Genomic DNA, 25,574 nt, shown 5'->3' on the forward strand with positions numbered 1-25,574 from the left:
TACTGTTCCAGTGCATGCCTGGTGCCATGCTACCTGCCATGATCATCATGGACGCAATCTTTAAGACTGTAAGCAAGCCCCCAATTTAATGCTTTCTTTCATAAGGTCCTGGTGTCTCTTTATAGCAATAAAAAAGAAACTTAGACACCACCCAATCTCAGCTTTTCTGTACTTGTGTCTTCATGTCTGTCATTTCTTCATTCGCTCATCACCCCAATCAGGCTTCCAGAACCAAGCCATGCAGGCCATGGCAGAGGGGGTCAGAGGAGACCACCCATAAAGGTGGAAGGAGAGAATGTATTCCACAGAGCTGTCCTCCGATGTCCACAATGTTCTTTGGCATGCACGCACACACACACACACTTTTTTAATTAAAAAGAAAAGGAAAGGGAAAAACAAAAATTGGCAAGAATTTTGAAGGCAAATTAATCTTTATACACTATTGAGAAGAAGGTAATCACTGTGAAAATCACTACATAGTTCCCTTCAAATCTAAAAATAGAGCTACCATATAATCCATACCACTTCTGGGAGTACACCTGAAGGAATCAAGAGCCACATAAAATCTAAAAACCTACATAGGTTTATTATAGCACGATTCACAGTGGCCAAGATACAGAATCAAACTAGGTGTCATCAGCAGGTGGATAAATAAAATAATATATACAGATATACATACACAATCCAGTCCTTTCCATCCTTAAGAGGAATGAAATTATGTCATTTGCAGATATTGACGAGATAGTCATACTCAAAGGAAATAAAACAGACTCAGACTGGAATCAAATGTTTTCTTGCAGATGGCCTAGTGGACCATCGTTGGGAGGAGAGGCCCTTGGTCTTGCAAAGATTATATACCCCAATACAGGGGAATACCAGGGCCAGGAAGCAGAAGTGGGTGGGTTGGAGAGCAGGATAAGGGGAGGGAATAAGGGACTTTTGGGATAGCATTTGAATTGTAAATGAAGAAAATATCTAATAAAATTTGTTTAAAAAATGTTTTCTTGCACGTATGAATCTGGTGTTTTAGGGCAAGGCAGAGGAAGGGAAATGTTAGGGGGATGAGAAGGGCATTGGCAGTGTGGGCATCACAGGGTGGGTGGCAAATACGCCAGAAATATCTAATATATACACATGAAATTCCCATATTGAAATATTCTGTACAATATTGACTATTCTGTACAATTATCACATACTTATTAAAAATATAAAGCAGATACAATTTGAAAAGGCTTGTTCCTCGTTAATCATTCATGAAGAAGAGGTTCTAAGCATTAGCTGCTACACCATCCATGTGTCCTTAACCAGTGAAGCATACAAACTGCCTTATCCTAACCATAACCTACCTGTGTTCACATTTACACATTATGTGTTTCAGCTAAACAACAACAACAAAAAATTAGTTTCTTTAGGTGAGGATTGGAGACATAATGATGGCCATCAGTTCTTCTCTTTTTTCTTCTGAGATGAGGTCTCACTACATAGCCCAGGACTGCCTTAAACATGGGGTCCTCTTGTCTCTGTCTCTCAACTACAGAGCCTATGCCACCACATGGCTCCATTTTTCTTTCCTTTGCATCCAATCTTGAGATGAATCCTGGAGTGTTCATCTTCTAAGAGTTGAAAGTTCCACAAACCCTGATGAGCCTTTTGGATCTCCATTTTAAGGTGGTGTGTGATAACTCAATGATTTTGAGTTATCACATTTTTTTCAAATCATTCATCCAATTTTGATTTTGAAATTTTAAGGCAAGTCTCACCACTGTAAATTTTCAGGAAAATGAGTGCAGATCCCATTTCTCAGAGAATAACATCACCAACCTGGGGTCCTTTGTTTTCCACATGCGAAGGATTTCAGAGTGGCTGTGACTCAGAGTTCTCAGTTCAGTAAGCCTCCCTATGAGGTGGGCGAAATGCTGTGGGTCTTCTGGATGGTACATTTTTGAAAACTTAAACAAAAGTTGCAGGACTGGTTCTTGTAGGTTTTCTATATGCTGCTTATTTTTAAGGCATGGACGATCTGAAAAACATCATATTTATCTTAATAATGATTCAAAGTGGTGGGAATAATGAATGCACTTAAAACAATGAGTTATTAACAGAGTTATAAAATCATAAGTACTTGCAGAACCCTAATACACATTAGGTTTTCTAACTAAATTCTCTTTGTTCATGACTTTACTTAATCTTCACTATATTCTATTGAGCTACATTCTATTTTTATCACATTTTTTTCAGATTAGCTCCCTGAAATGTAGGGAGTTAAGTAATTTCCATAAAGTCACATGGGAAGAAAGGGATCGGTGAGTAAGGTTGGGGATATAACAGCCATAAACGCTTGCCTGAAACTTTAAATAGTAGTAAGTAACCTCTCTACAGTCAACAGAGGTAAAGCGTGAGACTTCTTGGGTTCCTACGTAAGAAATGAGCTAACCAGGAAGTTCCGAAGGCTTAGGCAGCCTTCATTCATCCAGTCGTCTTGCTAACTATACCACAATGAAACTCACAGGCAAGATTGTGTCCCTTTATTGTCCTTATATTCTTAATGTGGAAGAAGTGGAGAGGGAGAGACTTACACACATCTTCAGAAGTAAAAACAGTCTGGAAAGACCTATCAACAGCTAAGAGCACTGGCTGCTCTTCCCAAGTACTGGGGTTTGATTTCCACACCCACATGGTGGCTCACGGCCATCTGTAACTCCAGTTCCAGGGGATATGACACCTTCTTGTGGACTCACAGCACACAAGGGGTGCACATTTAGACAAAGGAGACATACACATCAAGGAAAGTAAGTGCTTTTTATCAATGAATGAAAAAGGTTTTTTTAAAGAAGCAAAAACAAAATAATCATGTGCCATTAAAAAAAGTAATCAGAAATAAATAAGACTCTTGGGGGGGGGTGGTAGCTATTTGTAAAGATTAATCAGGGATACAACAACATTTAACCCAAACCCAAAAAGGTAAAAGAAAAAAACAAGTAGATAAAATGGCAAAACAGTGTAAGATGGCATCATGTGGGCATCCAAGGAAAGGGGGCAAAAGATGCATCAAAAATGGCAGAGCATGTAGCAGAAACCTGCGAGATCAAGGGAAACCTGTGTCAAAGCAATGTGGATGGGCGAGGATGAAAAAGGAGCAAGACAAACTAGACCAATAGAAGGACCTTTGGTTTTTTTTTTTAAGATTTATTTATTTTTATTATATGTGAGTACACTGTAGCTGTCTTCAGACACTCCAGAAGATGGAGTCAGATCTCATTACAGATGGTTGTGAGCCACCATATGGTTGCTGGGAATTGAACTCAGGACCTTTGGAAGAGCAGTCACTGCTCTTAACCACTGAGCCATCTCTCCAGCCCCCCCCCCCCGGACCTTTGGTTTTAATCTATGCAAACTAGGAAGCCATCGACAGTTCCAGAGGCATACCATCATCTGACTTATATTTCCAGGGAACCCCTCTGTGTACTAATACAGAGAGAGTCTATAAAGCATAGAGTCAGAAAATCCAGTTAGAAAAGTGGATTCACCTACGCTGCCCAAGCTATACACGGTAGGAAGCGGTTAAGTGCTGGGTATATCTTAGGGTTGAATAAACAGAACGGGTGCATTGTGATATGAATATAAGAGAAAGAAAAGAAACTAAGGATTAAAAAAGAAAGTTGCACATGCAATTTGGAAGACGAAGCTATGGTCTGGTCCAGATGGGGGAGGAATACCAAAAGCTAAGGTATAAAGGTGTCAAGAGTCCAGCTTTGGGCATTTTAAATTTGATACACCTTCTTGACGGTTACATGGAAAACTTGAGGAGGCTATTTAATACATTCTGGGGGAGCACACAGATACGTCTGGGAGTATCGAATCCACACAGGCCTTTAATGCCAAGAGTTAGGATGGAATCAGGAAGGAAGCCAGTGCAGAAGAAAACTGGGCCTTGTCACAACCTCTGTAAGTCAAGTCCCAAGGGACCTGATATCTTCTGAACTCAGCAGCGTGAGGCACACCATGGTGCATAGATGCAGGCGAAACATGTGCATAAAATCATAAAATAATTTAAAAGAAAACTGGGTCCTAGGACAACTTAAATATTTGTCATTGTGAGAGACGAAGATGACAGAATAAAGAAGGCACAGAAAGAACAGCCAATGAACAGAGAAATTAAGAGGGTGATGTTCCAGAGATTCCGTGAAACAACAAAGCTGCCAGTGGGATAGCCCAGCAGGGAAGATGCTATCACCCAGCCTGACTACCTGAACCCCAGAACACACATGGTGGAAAGAGAGAAACAATTCCCATAGGTTGTCCTCTGACCTCCACAAGCATGACATGTACACACACACAGTGGATGGATAGATAGATAGATAGATAGATAGATAGATAGATAGATAGATAGATAGTAGGATAGATAGATAGATAGATAGATAGATAGATAGATAGGTAGGTAGGTAGATAGATAGATAGATAGATAGATAGATAGATAGATAGATAGATAGATAGATAGATAGATAGTAGGATAGATAGATAGATAGATAGATAGATAGATAGATAGATAGATAGATAGATAGATAGATAGATAGATAGAATTGTAAATGTCCAACAAAAGGAAACAAACCACCTATGTGAGTTAGTGAGTGGGTGGGGTTTTTTGTTTTTGTTTTTGTTTTTGTTTGGGGGTTTTTTTGGAGTGGAAACTTCCTGAGACTGCCATGCTTCTGCAATTCTTTGCATGATTTTAGTTCTGCTTGTGGTACTGTTAACAAGGCTGGAGGCAAGTTGTTAGGTGGACTGCAGTCTACAAGGAGAACTTACTCTTTTCCATCTAAACAGTAAGTAGAAATGGCAAGATTATGAAAAGGTAAATTGTTGGGAATCAAATATTAGCCCTGCAAACCCAAAGATCATCTGAAGGGATGTGATGAACATATCTTTATGAGAACTTTATAATCTAGGGGCGCCTGTGGCCCCATTGAAATTCTTAAATGTAGAGAGCATGACACAGTCCTTGTTTTAAAAGACCCACCAAGAAGGATAAAGGATGATGGCCACAGGCGTTATCAGTCCCACTCCTGAGAGATGGGGAAAGCCTCACACAGCCAGAACACCAGGGCTCTAAGGTACTGCACCATCCAGAATTTGTAGCTTAATTCCCTACACTGAACTGAAAGAAAGAAGAGTTTTATGGTCCAACCAGAGTGACCTGTCCCTAGGTAACAGTCTGAGCTGATTTTCCAAATATTCAGATTCAGATGATAGCCAACACTGCTGTCCCTCCAGCCTTCTACATCCTTTATCCTGTTTGTCACACAGTTGCTTCCAAAACTTCTTGGAATAAAGCATAATAAAAGTGGACAATATAATGGAGCTGCTCTGGAGCCTATGTGATTCAACTTCAGATGCACATACCTAGTGAACATTCACGAACCCTGATATCACAGCAAGTTAGAATATAAAAGAACACAAACATGGCCGAATCGGTGAAGGACACAGGACAATGGTCCCCTAGGAAGACGTCGCTGGCTTGAGCAATGGGTTACCCATGCTAAGTAACTGTCTCACTTCAACCTGGGTCCGGTTTGTAACGCATAGTCAAGAAGACTGTGAACTGACATAAAGAAGCATGAGAAATTCTCCTAACACATCAGACATCTTCACCGTGCTTCAAAATTCCACTGAAGGGCTCACAGGAAACAACATATCCCCTTCTTTTCTTTCAGATGCTTATGATACTCTCTACAAAATACACCAGTGGGGCAAGTAAGATGAAGACAGAGCATTGACCAGTTGAGTCAGTGATAGCATGTCCTGAAGATCCTGACAGGTTGTAGTGGACTGGAGAGGGTGGAGTGAAATGTGACTGTGGTGAACTCAGGAGTGAGCATGAGTAAGGTGGAAACTAGAATATAGCTAACTCCCTGAGAACCTCTCTCTATCAGGGACTGGGAGCGTATATCTGAGGGGCTATGAGGGCAAGAAAGCATTTCTTTAAGATGCAAGAAAGATGTAACCCAGTGGTAAGCTTAAAGGAATGCACATAGAGAGCAAAGCATGATGGGATGAGAGTGGTACATTCAACTTCAGTTCATAGTTCGATAAAAAGAACTTAGTGATTGCCTGTCCAGAGATCACTCCGAGCCTTACTTCTCAGTCTGTACCTGAGAAAAGCACTGTTGTCGCCGTAAGCAGAGCATATTCAGTATCCGATACATGAAGTTCACTCATTCTTCTGTAGAAGTAAGATAGTGAGGCAATAAATTCTTTAGTAATATCTGAAAAGATTAATATAAGTGAATTTTCATCGGAATGGAGCACAGAAGCAAACACATTGTGATTGTCTTTTCTTCTCTCAAACAGTGTAAGAAAATTGAAAAGAGAGTGGGGTTCAAGATGGCTACCGATGTGATGGCCGGCACAGACAATCCCCTTTGTTGTGCCCTTGAAGCCCAGGCCTGAACCTCAAGAGTGGGCGCATTAGGTGTGCTACTGAAAAGGACCAGAACAAAGAGAGGTTGTCATCACGTGGACCAAGGAGGAGGCTGTGGAACTGAGAGCCTTTAGCCTACAGAAGCCACTCTCCGTGTATCTCTATTATCTACAGTAAGGCTTACCCTTCTACCCATAAAAGTGGTTGATACTGGGATGTTGGCTGTAGATTACATCATCATCCTAAGAATAATTCAGAGGCCCCAAATGGCTTCGCAATTAAATAGGGAAAGAATTGCCATGATGAAGCCAAAGTAAGAAAATGGTTACAAATAGAATTCTCACTGATGACCTGCCAACACTAACAACTGTATTGGCTGTGTCTATAAATGCTTTCACCACCACAGAGACGCCTGTGAGCTGTGAGAAAGCCCATGGCCTTCTCTTTGTAGTGCAATGAAAAGGGGAGAAAAGGAAGCGTGTCCACCCAAGGTGATGCTTCCTACTGCACAGTGTTACCAGTTAGAGGAGCCGAAGGGTAGCCTTCCTTGAGAAAGTTTTCCGGAGAATGAACACTTTCATCAGCGCTAGGATTATGCACCTCTAGTGTCCCAGCTGAGGGCTTTGCTGGTCTCATAGTACCTAGCAAAAGAGAAAAACACAAATGTTGATAGTCTTTCTTAATCATTATATAAATAGTAAATTCAGTATCTTTTCAGTATCCAGCATAACTATTATGTGGGGGAAAAAAAACTCCTAAAATGATATCATTCTCATTTTTGTTACTGGAACACAAAACAGATATTAGTTCATATTTTGTAAAAAAAAAAAAAAAAAAAAAAAAAAAGATTGTACAGAAGACCCTCCAAAATGAGTTTTGCATAATGAAATAGAAACTAAGAATGGCTTTCTTAAACACACACACCCTCCACGAACCACTCAGTGCACCAGAGGCTGTGGAGACTTTTAAGCAAACACTACTCAAGCAATCATGGACCAGGTCATCAAGGGCCTCCCTTTAGAGCCTTCTGGTCTAGTGTTTGCAGAGAACAATCAATAAATAAGGATATTTTAAAAGGCTGTGCACTGTAACGAGTACAGCTAGTGAAGGCAGCTAGCATTGTTGGCTTTTGGTTTTGATTTTGTCCTATTGCCTCTTCCCATGTCCTCAACCAACATGCGACTTTACAGATTGGACTCTTGCATTCACACACTAAACAATGATGGCTTTCCTGCTCTATTCAAATGGTTTATTGATTTTTTAAAAAATACTTGCTTTTTTTTTATTGAAGTGAGGTCCTGCATAGTTGGTTCAACACTAATCTAATAGGGCTTCACCCCAGTAAAGAGACGTTCCACAAACAGTAGCCCGTGGTTATGAGTTTCAAAGCAAGCATGTGGCCGTCCCCAGAGCTGCTTTGTGTCTTAGAATCACCAACGCCTTTATGTTTGATCACCCATAAAAGTCCTCCTCATTGGAAGAGCCTGTCTAAGGAGCACAGAAGCCCCACCCACAGAAGCCCCACCCACAGCTGAGAAGCTGTTGGCAGCTGCTAGGGGAAGGACAATCCAGTCTCTTTAGGGAACTGAGCCCTCTAAGTTGGCCATGCTTCAGTGGATGACCCTACCCCCACCCCCGTGTATATGAGCAGCACTATTTAGAGTCAATGGGTTATTTTGAAAAAGAAGGAGCAGGGAAGGACATGAAGTTAGGAGAGAGGTGTGTGGGGGATTCTAAAGGAGCTGGTGGGAAGGAAGTGAGGTGAGTAAGATTTAAAAAAAAAAACACTTAGGACATGTATACAGTTCTCACAAGAATAAGAAATACAATTTTTAAAAGAATTACACGGTAGAGAGAAAATGCTAGATGAATGTGAAACTATTTATAAACAGCTACTATGAGACATTTGTTCCTACACTAACTGGTAAAATAAAATGAAAAGATAAATGAAAGGCTGATGATGTTAGGAGTTAGGAGTTCTGGCTTACTGAGCACAGACCCTGGCTTCTGTCCCCAGCACCATAGAAGGCAGGCATAGAGGCTCTAGGCTGATGGTTGGCAGGTAAGAGCAGACACAGCAGGGCTTTAAGATCCTCCTTAGCTACATACTGAGTTCTACATAGCCTGGACTACATGAGAGTCTATTTCCAAAAAACAGTGTTTAAAAGTGTGTGCGTGCGTGTCTGTCTGTCTGTGTGTACTTGAAGTTGAATAAAATTCTGTTTTTCTTTTTACTTCCAGAGGTTGAGTCTTTCCCACCATAAAGCTGGGCTACATGAAGGAACATCACTTCAGTTTTTGACGCCTTCTGTAATGCAGCCTGATCCTCAGTGGTTAAATTTTCAAATCCTTAAAAATAAATAAATAAATAAATAAAGCATAAAGAAACAGATAATCAAAAGAGAACGTTCATAAATTAAATGTTTAAAAATATTTACTTATTAACCCTAAGTGCTTCTGGGGAATAACAATAGTATATAAATTGAAATCTGAATAAAATTCTTTTTTTCTATTTTGGGGCACTTTTATCAGCACTAGGTTACACTTTCTTACAGCAAGGACAAATCAACATAGCTGCATTAGCCTTGAAGAATGTAATTTTGTAAAGAGTTTCTGTACCTCTAAGCATATAATAAAGCTGAGTTATATATAAGTTTTGGTCAAACTGTGACTTGTTTAGTATTATAGAGGAAACCTTCTTTGTTTCTTGTTTCATCTAAGAAAGCCCACATCATTATAATAATTTTTGTAAATATTTAGATTGTCACTCATCTGATTAATTGACAAAGACAAATAAACATTTTTTTTTTTTTAGTTAGAAGCAACATTGCTAGAAAACCCAGGGCTTCACACACATTAGACAGGTGCTCTGCCTCTGAGCGATAGATCTAGTACCACAACTAGAAATTTCTGTTTGATATACTATCCCTTTAAAAAAAAGAAAATTTGGGGCTGGAGAGATGGCTCAGTGGGTAAGAGCACTGACTACTCTTCCTAAAAAGCCCTGAGTTCAAGTCCCAGCAACCACACGGTGGCTCGCAACCATCCGTAACGAGATCTAACGCCCTCTTCTGGTGCACCTGAAGACAGCTACAGTGTACTTATGAAATCTTTGGGCCAGAACGAGCGGGGCCGACCAGAGTGAGCAGAGGTCCTAAAAATTCAATTCTCAACAACCACATGAAGGCTCACAACCATCTGTACAGCTACAATGTACTCAGATAAATAAATAAATAAATAAATAAATAAATAAATAAATAAATAATCTTTTTTAAAAATTGGGGGCTAGAAAGACAGATCAGCAGTTAAGAGCCTGTCTTGCTCTTGCAGAGACTCTGGTTCCAACGCCCACATGGTAATTCACAGCCATCGGTAGGAAACTCTAGTTCTAGGGGACCAAACACTCTCTTCTGGCCTCCACAATATGTTGTGTACATGATATGAATATATAATTGCAATCAAAACATGCATAACACATAAACATAAAAATAAATAAATCCTTAAAAAATAATGAAACAGAATTTTACCTGGGAGTCCCTTGGTAAACTTCATTAGCCCTTGTATGTGGAGGACTGATACCTCTGAGAGTCTCAGAAAACTTAGTTCGGGGTTGGAACCCTCCTGCAGCTGGTCCATAAAAAAATAAATAAATAAAAATGATTCATAGTATGTCTTTCTGATAATTACTAAGGTGTTTCTTTTTTACTGTTCTTGCTATCATTTCCTAATATCATTCATTACAAGTTATTTCTTGCCAGCAATGGATACATACAAGTTTGCTTGTTTCTCCCAAGGGAATCATGGATTTTTGGTGAACAGTCACTATGGTATTCAGAAGCCGATGTTCCTCTTGAGTTAGAGTCATGTTGTCCTGAACCTATAAGGAAACAGAGGGCGCCTGTAATGTGTGCTTGTTACACACTGTTCATAAAGACACAAGAGACTGTATGGAAGAAGCGTCTTGCCCCTTTCCCAGATCTGGTGCTGGATGACACGTGTTTGGTGTCTGCTCCTTCATCTTCCACTTGGATGGCAGGGTACAGGGCAGGCCCGTGCTTGAAGTTCTTGCGAAGTCTCTTCGACTTACACTGGATCTCTGTGAGCAAACCTGTGACATTACAGAATTCACATTAAGTACTTTTGGCTCGGAAAACAACACTGTAGGGTTTGATTAAAATGGTCTTCAGTGAGTAAATAGTCCTAGATATCTCTCGTGCATGTCTGCATCTATTAAATTTCCTATTCTGCTTTTCCCTTCATAGACACCTTGTCTGCTTAAAAATAGTTATAACAAAGATTAAGAATTAATTTTTCATTTCCAAATTATGTTTAGATTTTTACATAAGAGATTTACACATTAGTTGCATCTTGGAAGTGAAAAAGTCATTTGATAGAATAGTAGAATTACATTATCTATGACTATTATCACTGGTTTTATTAATAAGGTTAAAAAAGACTATCTTAGGATTTTTAAAAATAAGCTAAGTCAATTTTTCCTATGTCAGACAAAGCATTTAATTCTTTTTCAAAGGCAAATAATATTTATTTTAGGATTGTTTTTGTTTGTTTTTAAATATTTTATAATTACTTGCATGAGTCTGTATGGGGAAATGCACAGGTGAGTGCAGGTGCCCACAGAGCACAGAGGGGTCATAGCCCCTTGAAGTGAGACTATAGCTGGTTGTGAGCTGTAGTGTATGTACTGGACTGGACTGGACTACTCTAAGTACTTTTAGCAGCTACTAAAAGTATCCAACTATTAATATACCTGTCGTTTTCAAAGTATTTTTAAAAACACACCTATAAAATAAAAAACTAATGAGGAGCTGAAGTATAAACAAAAACCTTAAAACCCCTCTATATTATTTTATTATTTGTCAGAGAACAGAATACACAAAAAAAAAAAAAAAGCCATTTTAAGCATATTGAGTATTGAACATGGTAGTAAACACCTATAACCCCAGCTACTTAAGACACTGTTACAAGATGATCTCACGTTGAATACCAGCCATGGCAACTCAGTGTTTTTTAGTAGGAAAGGAGTCTATGGGTGTAGCTTAGTGGTAGATTGTCTAGGATGTGAGAAACCTGAACTCAACCCCCAGGACCATGAGAAGGAAAACCACAAGAAGAGAACGAAGAGGAGGAAAAGGAGGAAGAAGAGGGGGAAGAGGAGGAAGAGGAAAAGAAAGGAGGAAAGGGAAAGGAGAATGAGGGACGGAAGAGGAGGAGGGGCCGTCAGAGCACTAACACATGGCAGTATTAGGACAACTGAAAGGTAAATGAAGTGTGCAGATCCAAGCAATGGTGGCAGGGTGCGGACCAGCTTATGCTCGCCAATCACCATGACTGTGCTCACCAACTCTCTCGAGCTTCACCTTGCCAGAATTTCTTTAAGTTTCTTTAAGTGTAGGATGACTCATTTTATGCATAGAGTTCCTCAGAGGATTCCAACTTCCCTTTCACATGCATTGCCTGCCACAGGTTAAAAGACAACTTTTGAGCCAGAAATTGGAGGGCAGAGGCAGGGGGATCTCTGAGTTTGATGCCAGCCTGGCGTACATAGCAAGTTCCAGGTCAGCTACATAGTGAGATCCTGAATACAAATTAAATTAATGAATAAAATAAAAGACAACTTTTTCAAAGGTTTCTTTGGACTGAGTTGTATCTCCCACTGCTCATATGCTAATGTGTTGATATTCAGAGATGAGTCCTGACACTCGTGAGACTATTAGTGGACTTTACATATGAGGATGTCAGGGGTCCAGAGATCCAGTTACCCTTCAATTGTCCTAAGACTGTAGTGTGTTAGGACTCTGAGAACCCCTTCTCAGAAAGGGAAGACTTCCTTTTCTCTTCTTTCTCCTCCTCTTTCTTTCTTTTTGGGAACTACTAACTTTAACTTTGCACTTTTCAAGGCAGTATATATTTTTAGGTTAAGTAACAGAAACATACAATACCTTTTTTAAATCACTATGGAGGTTTCTTTTATTTTATGTGTGTGTTTTGCTTGCATGTGTGTATGCACACAACACTCATACCTGCAGAGGTCAGAAGAGGGCCTGGGATGCTCAGGAACTGAGTTATAAATGATTGTGAGGGGCCACGTGGAAGCTGGGGACCGGGCCCAGGTCCTCTCCTAATGCTCTTAACTGCCTAACTACTCTTCAGGTCTCAGAGAACATCTAATTAAGATGAAACTATGACTGATTTCAAAATTAGAGCAATATAGAACAGGGCAACATTTATGGGAATCACTACTTAAATTGATAATGGGCCATCCACGTGGCGCAATTACTGTACATATGTGTGTGGTGTGCATATACAAACGAATACGGCCATGTTCAAAATAACTCTTGAAGAATGCTTTATGTCCTCAAGAAGGTTGGAAATTTTTAATTTTTTATTAATTTTTAAATTCATTTTTATTATATAGAGGAGAGTGTGAATACAGTCCTTCACTAACACAAATGATGCACCTGAGTTTCCCACATTTGTGGAAATCACAGGGGTCAGTCAGCACATCCCTAGTGCAATGGGCGATTCTTGCCCTGGAAAAACCACCACCACTATCATGTCCTCCTTGTCAGGAAGGTAAGGCTGGGAAAAGTTAAATCCCCTCAGAAAAGCAAGCCACGAACACACTGGCACTTACATTCTGCCAACATCCCCACCGCCTTACACTTCTTCAGTCTGCACTCTTGGCATTTTCTGCGCATGTACATGTCCATTTCACAGTGACCACCGTTCTTGCAAGAATACACTGCATTCTTGGTAATGCTACGCCGGAAAAAGCCTAACAACAAAGATGGTCAAAGTTTGACATGGATATGTTTAGTTACTTCTCATTTTTATTAACATTTTACCTTTATAGAAAGTAATCAAGCTAACTAGAGTATTTCAATTAAATAGGGTTTTTTTTATTCCCGACATTTTTTTAAATATACATTTATCTGGAAAGTTAGCTAATTCTATAATTCTTTATAGTTAGTATAGTTCAGTTGACATCCTGAGGCTGGGTCTTTCTTTATAACGTCTGGAGATTAAATGGAGTATCATTATCACATTAAGACAACTCTCTACCCTACTATAGGTAAATTACCTATAAGAATTTTTTTTAACTGCATTATACAAAATATCAAGATCCTACAATGCATCTCTCGAGTTTCCTTTGAGAGAATACATGGTCACCTAAAATAAAGAAAAAATTCAGAAAAGCCTCTCTTTTCTAAACCCTCCCAGTCTGAGTTGCAGCCCACAAAGGTGGTCCCTCCCTCCCTCATCCGCAGATGCTCTCTCTCCCTTTCCCAGCACTTGCCAGATAGTTCCCATCCCTTTTCCTCCTTCGAACCTTATTACACAGTAATACCTGCCATTTCCTGCTCTCCCTTCTATGAGTTGTCCCAAAGCCCCACCACTTACTCTCTTGCAGTGGACACTTGAAAGATGGAGTTTCGCCATTTCAGTTCAACGAAGGAAGAAAAAGCTCAGCTCAGGTTTTCAAAACTGTGCTGGGTTCTTCAGCTCAGTTTTAACAGTAACCCGTCACCGTCAAGAGCAGGCCACCCCTGCCTAACTACTCGCCACAGGACTCTGTCACCTCATATCCTTTGGCTATTCTTTGCCAGTGTTGAGGTTTAAGATTTACAGGTAAAATTTTACCCTAAACAAACACGTTTATTTGTGTTACATTGACTAAACTGTTTTCTGTTGTTTGGGTTGTTTTGTTTTGTTTCAGAGGGTGCTAGAATCAAATCCAAAAGTAGGTGCTAAGTGCTCTACCACTGGCCTGCATTCCCATCCCGATGTTTATCCATTTCTGGAGTGGTAGACTGTTTCAGAACTGTTATTTATCAGAGAGGCTTCCGCTCTTTACAAATATCATTGCAAACACTGGCCCTTGCTTCCCGACTTTCAGCTTGTTCTCTTTCTATACGAAACACTTTTTAAAATTTATTGACTTAGAATCATAGAAGTCATTTATTTCAAATTTTCTCCAAGTGTATAAATTTTATCAACCACATAAAAAGGTGTCATGGTTTACAGATCTTTACATTGTCATGTTTTGTTCCAGCATCAAATTCTTCTAGAAATAGGGAAAACGTTTGCTTATATGTATCGAGTTTAAAGTAAAGTGTGAAAGTCTTCATCAAAAATGAAGAGACAGACCTGGTAGTGAATGCTCTTAATGCCAGCAGTAAGGATACAAAGGTAGGTGGATCTCTGAGAGTTCAAGGACAGCCTGGTCTAAACAGTGAGTTCCAGGACAGCCAGGGATGCATAGAGAGACCTTTTCTCAAAAAAAGAAGAAAGATGAGGAGGAGAAGATGAGGACGAAGGGGAAGACAAGGGAGGAGAAAAAAAAAATAAAGAAAGAAATGGTCCAGGCATGGTGGCCCACACCTTTAATCCCAGCACCTAGAAAGCAGAGACAGGCAGGTATCTGTGAGTTCAAAGCCAACCTGATCTCCATAGTGAGGTCTAGGCCAGCCAGGGCTATACAATGATACTCTACTTCAAAAGAGAGAGGGGGGGGGAGGGAGAGAGAGAGAGAGAGAGAGAAAGAGAGAAAGAGAGAAAGAGAGAAAGAGAGAAAGAGAGAAAGAGAGAAAGAGAGAAAGAGAGAAAGAGAGAAAGAGAGAAAGAGAGAAAGAAAGAAAGAAAGAAAGAAAGAAAGAAAGAAAGAAAGAAAGAAAGAAAGAAAGAAAGAGGAAGGGAAAGGGAAAGGGAAAGGGAAAGGGAAAGGGAAAGGGAAAGGGAAAGGGAAAGGGAAAGGGAAAGGGAAAGGGAAAGGAAAGGAAAAGAAAGGAAAGGAAAGGAAAGAAACCAACCTTAAACTTAACATTTTATTCTCCTATCTTTGATCACACAGATTGATCCCTTTAGACATACTTTTTCCTGGTTTTGTTTCTCATGTTTTATAACGATTGCACACGCACGTGCACACACACATACACACGTGTGCGCGTGCGCAGCACTGTCTGTTTGGTTGCGCCTTACCCTTACCTTTGCACCCCTCACAAGTAAGTGCATTGTAGTGATATCCTGATGCCTTATCACCGCAGACCATGCAGAGCATGTCATCTTGACCCTTCCAGCGTAAAGAACAAGTTGCTCTGCACCTTTGTGCCCCAGGGAATTCATCTTCATCATCGTGAACAACCACATAAGTGGACTGACCAGATTCTCGAGCGTCGAGTCCACACCAACTGCCTCCACTGTACTGTGGATCCAAGCCATGTGTGTTGAAATGACTTTGTAAAGATGGGGACTGTAACGCTGGAGGAAACTGAGCGGTAGAATATTGACAATAGGGTGGTTCTTGGAAATCTGTATCACACAGCTGATAATGGAATTGTTCTGGCAAAATATCTGGTTTTATTAACATAAAAAAGAACAAATCATAAAAGGTCAAAAAAGTTCATAATTGTTTTAAACCTCAAAATGTTTTATACTCAACAGAAAGTTAGTTCAACACATCTATTCCATCTCAGGACTTGCCGTCCAGCACAATAGGAACACAGTAAATGGAACTAACAATACCTAATAAATGCTATGACCCCAAAGGTGTGCCGAGGTGGGTCAGGAGCCAGAAGAAAGGGCATTAGTTGCTAGCAGTGCATGCACCAACCTAGTCTCTCTCCTTAAGGGAAACTGACTAACTCCCAGATTTTTAATTGAGTTTTTCCCTACCTTGTACATGCGGTTGTTGCCACAACACAGCAGAGAAGGCTTCAGGCATGGTAAGAATGCTTTCAGCATCCCACACAGGCCCAGAGGCAGGCTGACCACAGCCACAACCCATTAGTTGGGTTTTAACTAGGCCCATTATTCTTATCCAGAATGTTCTTGGGACTTTCCAAACACCTGTCCAGTCCAACCCACATAGAACTGTTGTGCATAGCCATGGCGCTGTTTGTATTTTGATCATAATTCTGCTTCTCCAAGAGAGGTTGCCTGGAAAAAGGAGTGAATCACACACTTCGTGTGACCCTTCTAATGAATAAAGATTGCAAAGAAAACCAATCACTGGACGAGTAGGAGAAAGGGAGGAGAAAGGCTTTTGGACTGGAAGGATGATGGAGCAAAAAATGTAGGTAGTGGAGACCTCCAGTTCAGGATTTAACTTAGAATGGCTTACAATAGTAAGCCTTTTGGATCTAATAAGAATGTTAGTTGCTGTGCCCAACGATTGTGTTGCCTTTTGATTCTAAACCAAGATTGTGTGGTGTTTTCCTTCACACGGCAACTTGACTGAGTTCCAGACAAAAGGTGGCACCCCAGGCAGCCACAGGAATTTGGAAGTGTGGGGCTGGCATGGCAGAGACCTGCCTTGGGAATTTAGCAAGCTGGGTGGAGAGATTTCAGAGCTCCTGGTCAGAGAGTCTCCATGAGATAAGAACAAGGCTAGCCGGTGCCTTGCCAGAGATAGCATGGATTGCATTTTTTAATATTTCATGCTACATAGAACAGTGCCTCTTGGCCTAATTTGGTAATGTCAACTTAAGACCCATTTCCTGGGGGCACAACAGCTGCCTCTCCCAGTTTCACAGTAAGGGACCTTAAAAGAACATCTTTACTCAATAAGACCTTGTCTCCAAAAAATGTTTTTTATTAAAAAAAAATAATAATAGGATGTCCTTTTTGCTCCCTAAGCCTGTGAATTTGTTTCCGACCCCACCATGAAGCCAGCTCTGATAAACCTTTTATCTGAAGAACAATCCAACTCCAAGCACCTACTGAGCCACGCCTGTCTCTCTAACCTTGACAGTTATAGCTATAAAGTACAGCCAGGCTATAAACAATATAAATTAACAAATTAACTTACCCCAAAAGGAAAAAAAAAACACACATTTCAAATAAAACAAAACAAGAGCAAACAGCCTTTTGTCGGACTTCTTTAAAGCGTGTGGAGAGCTTTTTGGGTGCCGCTTGGCAGGAGTCTGGCATTGGCCATGACAGGAACATAAGCCCAGGCAGGAATCTGACATTAGGGCATAATAAGGAAGTAGGTTTCGGCAAGAATCTAACTTTAAGGTATAATAGAGAAGTAGGGTAAGGCAGGAATTTTAATCTTAGGGTGCAACAAAAGATCCCACAGAACATTGAAAATCATCCCCACAAGTCATTTGCAGCCCAATAGCATCCAACCCCAGTGCAGGGTACAATCAAATAGCTCGATACAAGAAAAATGTTTCTGGGACGATAGCTCTCTAGTAAAGTGTTCGAAGAACATGCCAAGATCCTAGGCTCAATCCCCAGCACCACAAACCAACCAGGGAAAAAAATCAGTAAAGCAGTTACCTATTTTTTAAAAAAGAAAAGGGCCCTTGCTGGCTGACTGTCCAAAGCAAATCTTTCTCACTCCGTGGAATGAGAGTTTAAGTTCCTTTGAAAACTGTGTGTAAGATTACATCTATAGCATTGCTATAGTGTTTGTGTAGAAATTTCTAGTGCTACCTGCATTCTTTTTTTTTCCATTCCTTTCTGCTTTATGAGATTTATATTAATATTAACATTTCAAGCATAGGTGAGGCCTGAGGAGATAGACCAGTAGTAACTAAGAGCCCTTGCAGCCCTCGCCAAGAGCTCAGGGCTCAATTCCCAGCATCCACAGGGTGGCTCACAACTGCCTGTAGCCCCAGCTTCTCACCTTCCCAAGCACCTGCACTCACGTGGTACACAGAGACTCACAAAGTCACACACAGATATACACATAAAATAGAAAAATAAGTAAACAAATCTTATCATTTTTTTCAAGTGTTGGAGAGGAGGCTCAGCTCTCCTCCCCCCGCCCCCCTCGAGACAGGGTTTCTCTGTTTCCTGGCCTCAACTCAGAAATCCTCCTGCCTCTGCCTCCTGAACGCTGGGATTAAAGCGTGCACCACCACTGCCCGGCCAAGGCTCAGCTTTTACAAATGAGTTCTATGTATTCTTGTGGGGTTCCTAACTGTGCGCGGTGGCAGCGGGAGGGAAGTCTCTGGCTCTTTTGCCTGCTTGTGGGACCCCTTTCTTCCTACTGGGTTGCTTAGTCCAGCTTGGATGTGATGGTATGCGCACCTAGTCTTTTCTTAACTCCTTATGCCACATTCAGTTGATGTCCCTGGGAAGCCTGCTCTTTTCTGATGGGAGGAAAAAGGGGTGGATCTAGAGGAGAGGAGACGTAGGGGGAGAGACTGGGGGTCGGGGGGGGGGGAGGGGAGGGAAACTCTGGTCACGATGTAATGCATAAAAGAAGAAAAGAATGTATTCTGCTCTTGCAGAGGACCGGGATTCAATTTCTAGCACCCACATTGCAGCTCACAAACTCCAGCTCCAAGCAAATCCAATGCCTCTGACTTCCATGGGAACCTGAGCTGCAAACACACACACCATTAATAAATCTTCAAAAAAAAAATCTATCAACCATAAGTACTGTAAGTTTCATGTACAATTTGACATAAAAGCTTGCCTCCATCTGTCCTTAAAACTAACTTCAATTTTTGTGAGTTAATTCTTCTTTTAACTGAATACAGTATTTTTTAGACTTATTTATTTTGTGTGTGTGGTGTGTGTGAATTTTTCATTAATATATGTCTGTGTACTTCTTGTGTGCCTGGCACTAGAGGCGGCCAGAGAAAGGTATTAGAGTCTCCAGAAGTGGAATTGCAAATGGTTATGAACAAACATGTGGGTGCTGGGAATCGAACTCTGATCTTCTGGAAGAGCAGCCAGTGCTCTTAACTGCAGAGCCATCTCTCCAGACACACACACACACACACACACACACACACACAAAGAAAATATTTTATTTTTATTACATACCATAATACTGTGTGGGTTCAGCGAGGTAGTACCCATCAGACGTAGCAACATAGGTATTTGCCATTCTCTGGTCCAGCTTCTAGTTGTTTCCTTCAGCAATGCTAAACACTTTCAGAACAAAACCTAAGGGGGAGGATTGTAACTTACATTATCAGACTACTTATGACTTTATTACATTACAGTGTAAAGCCAGGCATGGAGGCACATGCATGGGATTGCAGCACTGTAGAGACTGAGGCAAGGAGAGTGTCACTGTAAACAACCAGGACTACATAGTAAGTTCAAAACCAGCCTGAGCTACATAGCAAGATACTGTGCCAAAAAACAACAAAAAGTTACAATGGCTTTTTTTTTTTTTTTTTTTTGATGAAAACTTTAAGCTGGCTAGCTGACTCCTGGGGTACAGAAGCTTGCAGCAGAAGCCTGGCAACCTGAGTTCAGTTCCCAGGACCTGCAAAAAGGTGGGAGGAGAGAACCAATGCCACAAGGCTGTCATCAGCCCTCCACCTGTGTTCCACACATGCACACACACCCACATACATCACATGTACACACACACATATTAGCAATTTTTTAGAAAAAAGTGAAATTTGCAGAATTTATAGATGAGACTTATATTTCCATTATAATCAATAAGTTTTTTTATGTTTTCAAACACCAAGTTATTTAATTTTGCCAATTTCTTATTGCTCAGCCTTTAATTGGTTTTTGGCAATAACCATTAGAGGCATACTGAATTTGAAGTTAGAATTCAAACATCAGTTCACCACTTACTTTTGGGTAACTTATTACACCTTTCTGAACCTTAGCTGTAGCACGGACAAAGCTGTTGGTGTCTGAGAAACTCAGCACAGCTCCTAACAGTGATGGAGTCCCCAAAACTGTTACTCTAGGGGACTGGAGAGATGGCTGTGCAGTTCAGAGACTTGCTGCTCTCCTATAGGACAGAGATTGGTTCAAGCTTACAACTGCCTGCAACACCAGTCCAGGCAATCCAGCACTCTCTTCTGGCATGCACACACACACACACACACACACACACACACACACACACACACACACACACACGAGCTTGCTCACAGACAGAAAGGGAGGGGAGAAAAGGAGGAGAGAAAAGAGAGAGAGAATTGTAATTTTTTTGTTGTAACTCAGGTAGGCATAGAGACAAAAGCCTTTAAACCCAGCATTGAGGAGGTAAGGGACAGGTGAATCTCTGAGTATGAAGAGATAATCTAGGGCTGGAGAGATGGTTCAGTGGTTAAGAGTACCGACTGTTCTTCCAAAGGTCCTGAGTTCAAATCCCAGCAACTCACAAACATCTGTACAACTATAGTGTGCTCATATACATAAAATAAATAAATAAATCTTGAAGAAGAAGAAGAAGAAGAAGAAGAAGAAGAGGAGGAGGAAGAGGAAGAGGAAGAGGAAGAGGAAGAGGAAGAGGAAGAGGAAGAGGAAGAGGAAGAGGAAGAGGAAGAAGAAGAAGAAGAAGAAGAAGAAGAAGAAGAAGAAGAAGAAGAAGAAGAAGAAGAAGAAGAAGAAGAAGAAGAAGAAGAAGAAGAAGAGATGGTCTAGCAGAGAGCTCCAGGCCAGCTGGGGAGACATAATGAGAACTTGTCTCAAAATAAACAAATCATTTTTTAAATTATTCTAATGGTTTTCAGATCTCCATGTTCTAAATTAAGATGAAATTTAAAGATACTAGACTTTTTTGCAAATACAGAGGAAGTTAGAGAGTGAGAAACAATAACTTTCATGCCATTTTCTAATCATCTAAGTTCTTTGTAAACACTTTTGGTATATATTAAAGCATCAATGTTGGGCTGGAGAGAAGGCTCAGGGGTTTAGAGCACTGACTGCTCTTGCAGAGGGTGCAAATCCAGTTCCTAGCACTCTCATGGTGAAGCACAACCATGAGTAACTCCAGTCCCAGGGGATCCGATACCTTCTTCTGGCCTCCACAGACACCAGACACACATGGGGAGCCTACATACATGCTGACAAGAACACTCATGCACACAAAAAGCATCAGTGTTGGCAAAGTTCATCAGTTTTACTTTGAATAGAAAGATACAAAAAAGTGGAAGTTATGAGGAAAAATTATCACAATCTAAAACTATTCCTTAGAGGGCATTTGCATGTTTTTGTTATTTCCTGGGAAGGAATTCCAAAAAGGATATGTCTTTAAATAGTACAGTTCCAAGGCTGGGAATCATTTGGATGAGGGAGACCACTAGGCCATCCCAGTTTGTAGCTTTCTCCTCTCCAGTAGAAAATAAGGGGCTGGCTCAGTGCTGCAGTCCTCAGGAAATTGAGGCAGGAGGCTCATGAGTTTGAGGCCAGCCTGGGATACACAGAGAGCATGAATCAAAAAGGAAGAAAAATATTACCCCAAAAGAAAACATCAAAGCAAAAGATGGGTTTGTTGCTTTATGGGAGTGTAGATGGTTATTTTCTTTGGTTTATTTGTTTGTTTTGTTTTGTTTTGTTTTGTTTTGAGATAAAGTTTTATATAACCCAGGTTGACTTTGTTGTGCCACCATGTCCAGAAAAAACAGGATTTTTAAATCATCCCAAAAATACATACAGATGACACACATCTGAGTATCTGAAATTTTTTAAAAATTTATTTATGTATATGAGTACACTGTAGCTGTCTTCAGACACACCAGAAGAGGGCATCAGATCCTACTGCAAATGGTTGTGAGCCACCGTGTTATTTCTGGGAATTAACTCAGGACCCCTGGAAGAGCAGTTGTGCTCTTGACCACCAAGCCATCTCTCCAGCTGTGTGTTACTCCTATGAGCTCTGTAACCAAGATTTCTCCCTCTTTGAAGATGAGTCCCATAGTGAGAGGTCTGAAAGTCGTGTCCTGCTCCTTTAAAAGCCCATGAGCCTCCCAGTATCTGCTGGTACAGCCACAGTCTTTAGTGATATGAACTGAATGAAGCAGGAGCAATGCCTCTGGGTAAATGTACTGTCATATGACGTTTCCCTTGACAGACTATATTGAGCAAAAATGGTGACTGACCACACATAAGGAACTTATAATAGTGCCAGTGTCAGGGTTCATGCTACAAGTAATGGTGTTCTAAAACTAAATTCTGCTAACATTGGCTTTAAAGGGGGAAAAAAGCCGTAAAGTACTGGCTACATCAGATCTGTTCCTGTTTTATGTGCTCACAGGAATACTTGCATCCCTTTTTTTTTTTCTCTTGTTTTGTTTGATTTGGTTTTTAGTTTTGTTTTTCCAGACAGGTTTTTTTCTATGTAGCCACATGGCTGTCCTGGAACACATTTTTGCAGACCAGGCTGGCCTTGAACTCTCAGAGATCTGCCTCTTTGTCTCCTGAGTGCTGGGAGTAAAGGCGTGTGCCACCACACCTGGCACTTGCATCATTTTCTACCCCAAAATTTTCACAGAGTTCCAGACCTTTCATATTTAATTTTGCTACAACTTGGGGAGGGAGGTGTTTGAGGTCTTTTTTGGGTGTTGGGGTTTTTTTTGATGCTGCAATGTTTTTTGATTTACAAGGTTTTATAACAAAGTTCTTAAAATATTTAATAGGAGTATGGTACATATATAGCAAAATAAAACTTTCAAAAATAAAATATGAATAAAATGAATTTTAAAACATGCTGTAGTATTAATGAGACACAGCTTTGTGTGAAGACACTTGCCCTGGAGAGTGATGGCCTGATGCCTGGCACCGCATGATGCAAAGAAAAACCACCTCTCCAGGGCTGTGTTCTACCCTCCTCACACACTTCATGCCACATGAGTCTGCACACGCACACACACTCACAAACATAAATAAATAAACAAACAAACATAACATAATGTTTAAAACACTCAAGTAGATTTCTAGTAAACTAGAGGCATGAGAAAATTTCTGCCCTGCTAGAGAGCAAGGGCCCTGTGGATCTGGAAGGACTCTGTCTTGTTATCTTTCCTAGTGTAAATATTTATTTAAAACAAAATAGCTTAGCTAAAACAGGACCTTTTATCAAGATGAGCAACTTGATATGGACAAAATCTGTTTTTCCTTTAATATCTATAACTTACTAAAAAGTGTACTTTTCAAAAATTGTCACTGGTAGGTATTCTGCTAAAAATATGCTTAATTCTACAAATGCTTTTGCATTTCCTTCTCCTTAACCAAAAAATTGGTCTCAAAGATTTTTGTCTGTGTAGAGTTTTAACAGGAAGAAGAAACCCTGACTCTGGAAAACTAGGTGACATAGTGGAGGTTCACACTGTTGAGATCTACTCTTATAGCGTGTATCACCTGAATTCTGAATAAATGGAGTCGATTGCTTCAGAAGAAAAATGTTTTCATTTCCATAGTACCTCTTAAAAAAAACCATATCATTACAAAAAATGGCTTACATGGCAAAGTTATTCTCTGATGCAAAAATTGTAAAAAAAAAAAAATAAAATAAAATAAAAATAAAAAAATAAGACTTTTCATGCTGATGCACCTTTGAGCCAAGGTTCCCAGTCAAAATTTACCCTAGTCAGAGAAAATCAGGAGAATGTCTTTGAACAACAGAAAATAAGGTTTATTAACTCCTCTATGAGAGTTTACTTTAGAATATAGAAGACTCTTGCCAACGTGGACTATTAACCTATAGTTTTGATAGTAATTTATTGACATATAAATTTTTAAGATTTATTTATTATATATATAAGTACACTGTCGCTGACTTCAGACACACCAGAAAAGGGTGTCAGATCTCATTATGGGTGGTTGTGAGCTACCATGTGGTTTCTGGGATTTGAACTCAGGACCTTTGGAAGAGGAGTCAGTGCTCTTAACCGCTGAGCAATCTCGCTAGCCCTTATTGACATATAATTAACTCATGAAACTCAACCTTAACTATAGAATTCAAAATATTCACTTCTAATACAACTGTCATCACCACACAACTCCAGAGCCCCTGATGCCTTCAGCCCTCAAATCCAGCAGGGGTCACACCTCACCTCCTTTCCCAAACACCTGTCATCGTGTCTCCTCCCTTTTCAACAGATTCATCTAGTCTAGATATTTCATGCAAAAAGGGCCATAAGGTTGTGCATGTAGTTTTGAAAAATAAAGGGATTTGATTCGTTTTCTCTCAAATAAATTTTATGGATGAATAATGATAGCAAAAGAGGAAACATGCTAATATTAAAAATACTGAAACTATAAAATTAATACATTCTATATTTCAGGAACACAATTTGTATGTATTTCTCTAGTCTAGTCTTTATATCATCATAACAGTTTCAACAGACGTGTCAGATACAGCATAAGTTTCATGGTGTGTTGGATCTACTTATACTCTTGCCTCTCAGGACAAAGCACATTATCAGTGAGCTCATGATTTAAAAACAGGTTTCACTCAGCAAGTGAGACAGTGAGCATCATCCCTGGATGGATCACATTAACAGGTCAATTGTCAACTGAGTTCAACTAACACTCCAAAATCCCTCTGAGCTTCTATCGGCAAGAATGAAATTACTTTATAATCTTCTGCAGTCCACACAATTTCTTATTTTTAAGGAAAGTGGTTTTCAGGGTTTACCTCTAAATAACAATCAGCTCACTCATTTTTGCAAAATAAGAACTTGTGGTGGTAGAGGTTAAAGCCCTCAAAAATGTCTTTTTAACAACACTGTACAGTTTAGTATACACCCAAAGCAACAATGAAATTAACACTCGTATTTAATTCAGACAGCAGAAGATTTTTAAATTGTCTTATTTTAGAGAAAACAAATACTCACAATTGGGTAGTGTTCCTGCAGTCTGCCCTCCTCCTCATGGAATGAGAAGAGAAATGTAGCAAGTCCGTTGACTTCCCAGCTGGGCAGAGCAGGCACTTCCCTGCTTATCAGAGGCTGGACAGGGGACGTTGCATCCACTTAGGCTCCAGACACTCTGCAGAGCAGTGCCTCAGCTCTATCTCACAGACAAACTTCCCACACAGTCCTCTCTTGGGTTAAAACAGGGCAATTACAGGCTGACATAAATCAAAATATAACCGGTCCATCAGGGACTGAGGCCTTTGGGACCTGCAGGTCCCACTCTCCAGAGCTTCTTACTGTTTACTTAACAAATGCTTTGTGTTCTGAATTTTATATTCTTCCACTTTAGCTATAAAACATTGGGTCTCTGCAAACCAGTAAGTAATGTATGCAGAAGTAGGGAGAGCTGTACAGAAAGAACAGGGGTCCACATTGATTGAAAAACCCATTAACATAGGTGCTGGGACAGTTCAATTTGTTTGTACTGTATCTTCTTTTTTCCTACAGAAAAAGAAGTTGCCTCACCAATTAAATGTATGGATAATGGTTTATAAATTAGTACA

General features: G+C 40.2%; 1 protein-coding gene and 1 non-coding gene across 9 annotated transcripts; both read right to left on the bottom strand.

Annotated features, from left to right (window-relative positions):
• Positions 1-560: 560 nt before the first annotated feature.
• Nr1h5 (nuclear receptor subfamily 1, group H, member 5) lies at positions 561-25,194 on the bottom strand. Of its 8 annotated transcripts, none has more exons than XR_375534.4 (12): positions 24,991-25,194; positions 19,223-19,345; positions 16,112-16,375; positions 15,425-15,790; positions 13,074-13,214; positions 10,384-10,526; positions 10,191-10,295; positions 9,946-10,045; positions 8,654-8,767; positions 6,937-7,059; positions 6,150-6,220; positions 561-2,020 (listed from the first exon to the last, which is right to left on the bottom strand). XR_375534.4 is itself a non-coding variant. In XM_006501623.4 (12 exons), the coding sequence occupies exons 2-12, from the start codon at positions 19,284-19,286 to the stop codon at positions 1,773-1,775; spliced, it is 1,782 nt and encodes a 593-aa protein (XP_006501686.1). In that variant the 5' UTR covers positions 19,287-19,345; positions 24,991-25,194; the 3' UTR covers positions 930-1,772. The 8 variants fall into 8 exon arrangements, 7 of the variants coding, with proteins under 7 accessions (NP_963916.2, NP_963913.2, NP_941060.2 ...); XM_006501623.4 differs by having other exon boundaries at positions 930-2,020; positions 6,150-6,263; NM_201622.2 differs by lacking the exon at positions 16,112-16,375 and having other exon boundaries at positions 6,150-6,263; positions 15,599-15,790; positions 24,991-25,036.
• Gm22826 lies at positions 12,852-13,016 on the bottom strand. The gene has a single exon (XR_003954823.1). It is a non-coding gene; the product is annotated as a U1 spliceosomal RNA (small nuclear RNA).
• Positions 25,195-25,574: the final 380 nt, after the last annotated feature.

Source organism: Mus musculus, chromosome 3, assembly GCF_000001635.26.
Source record: "Mus musculus strain C57BL/6J chromosome 3, GRCm38.p6 C57BL/6J".
NCBI lineage: Eukaryota > Metazoa > Chordata > Mammalia > Rodentia > Muridae > Mus > Mus musculus.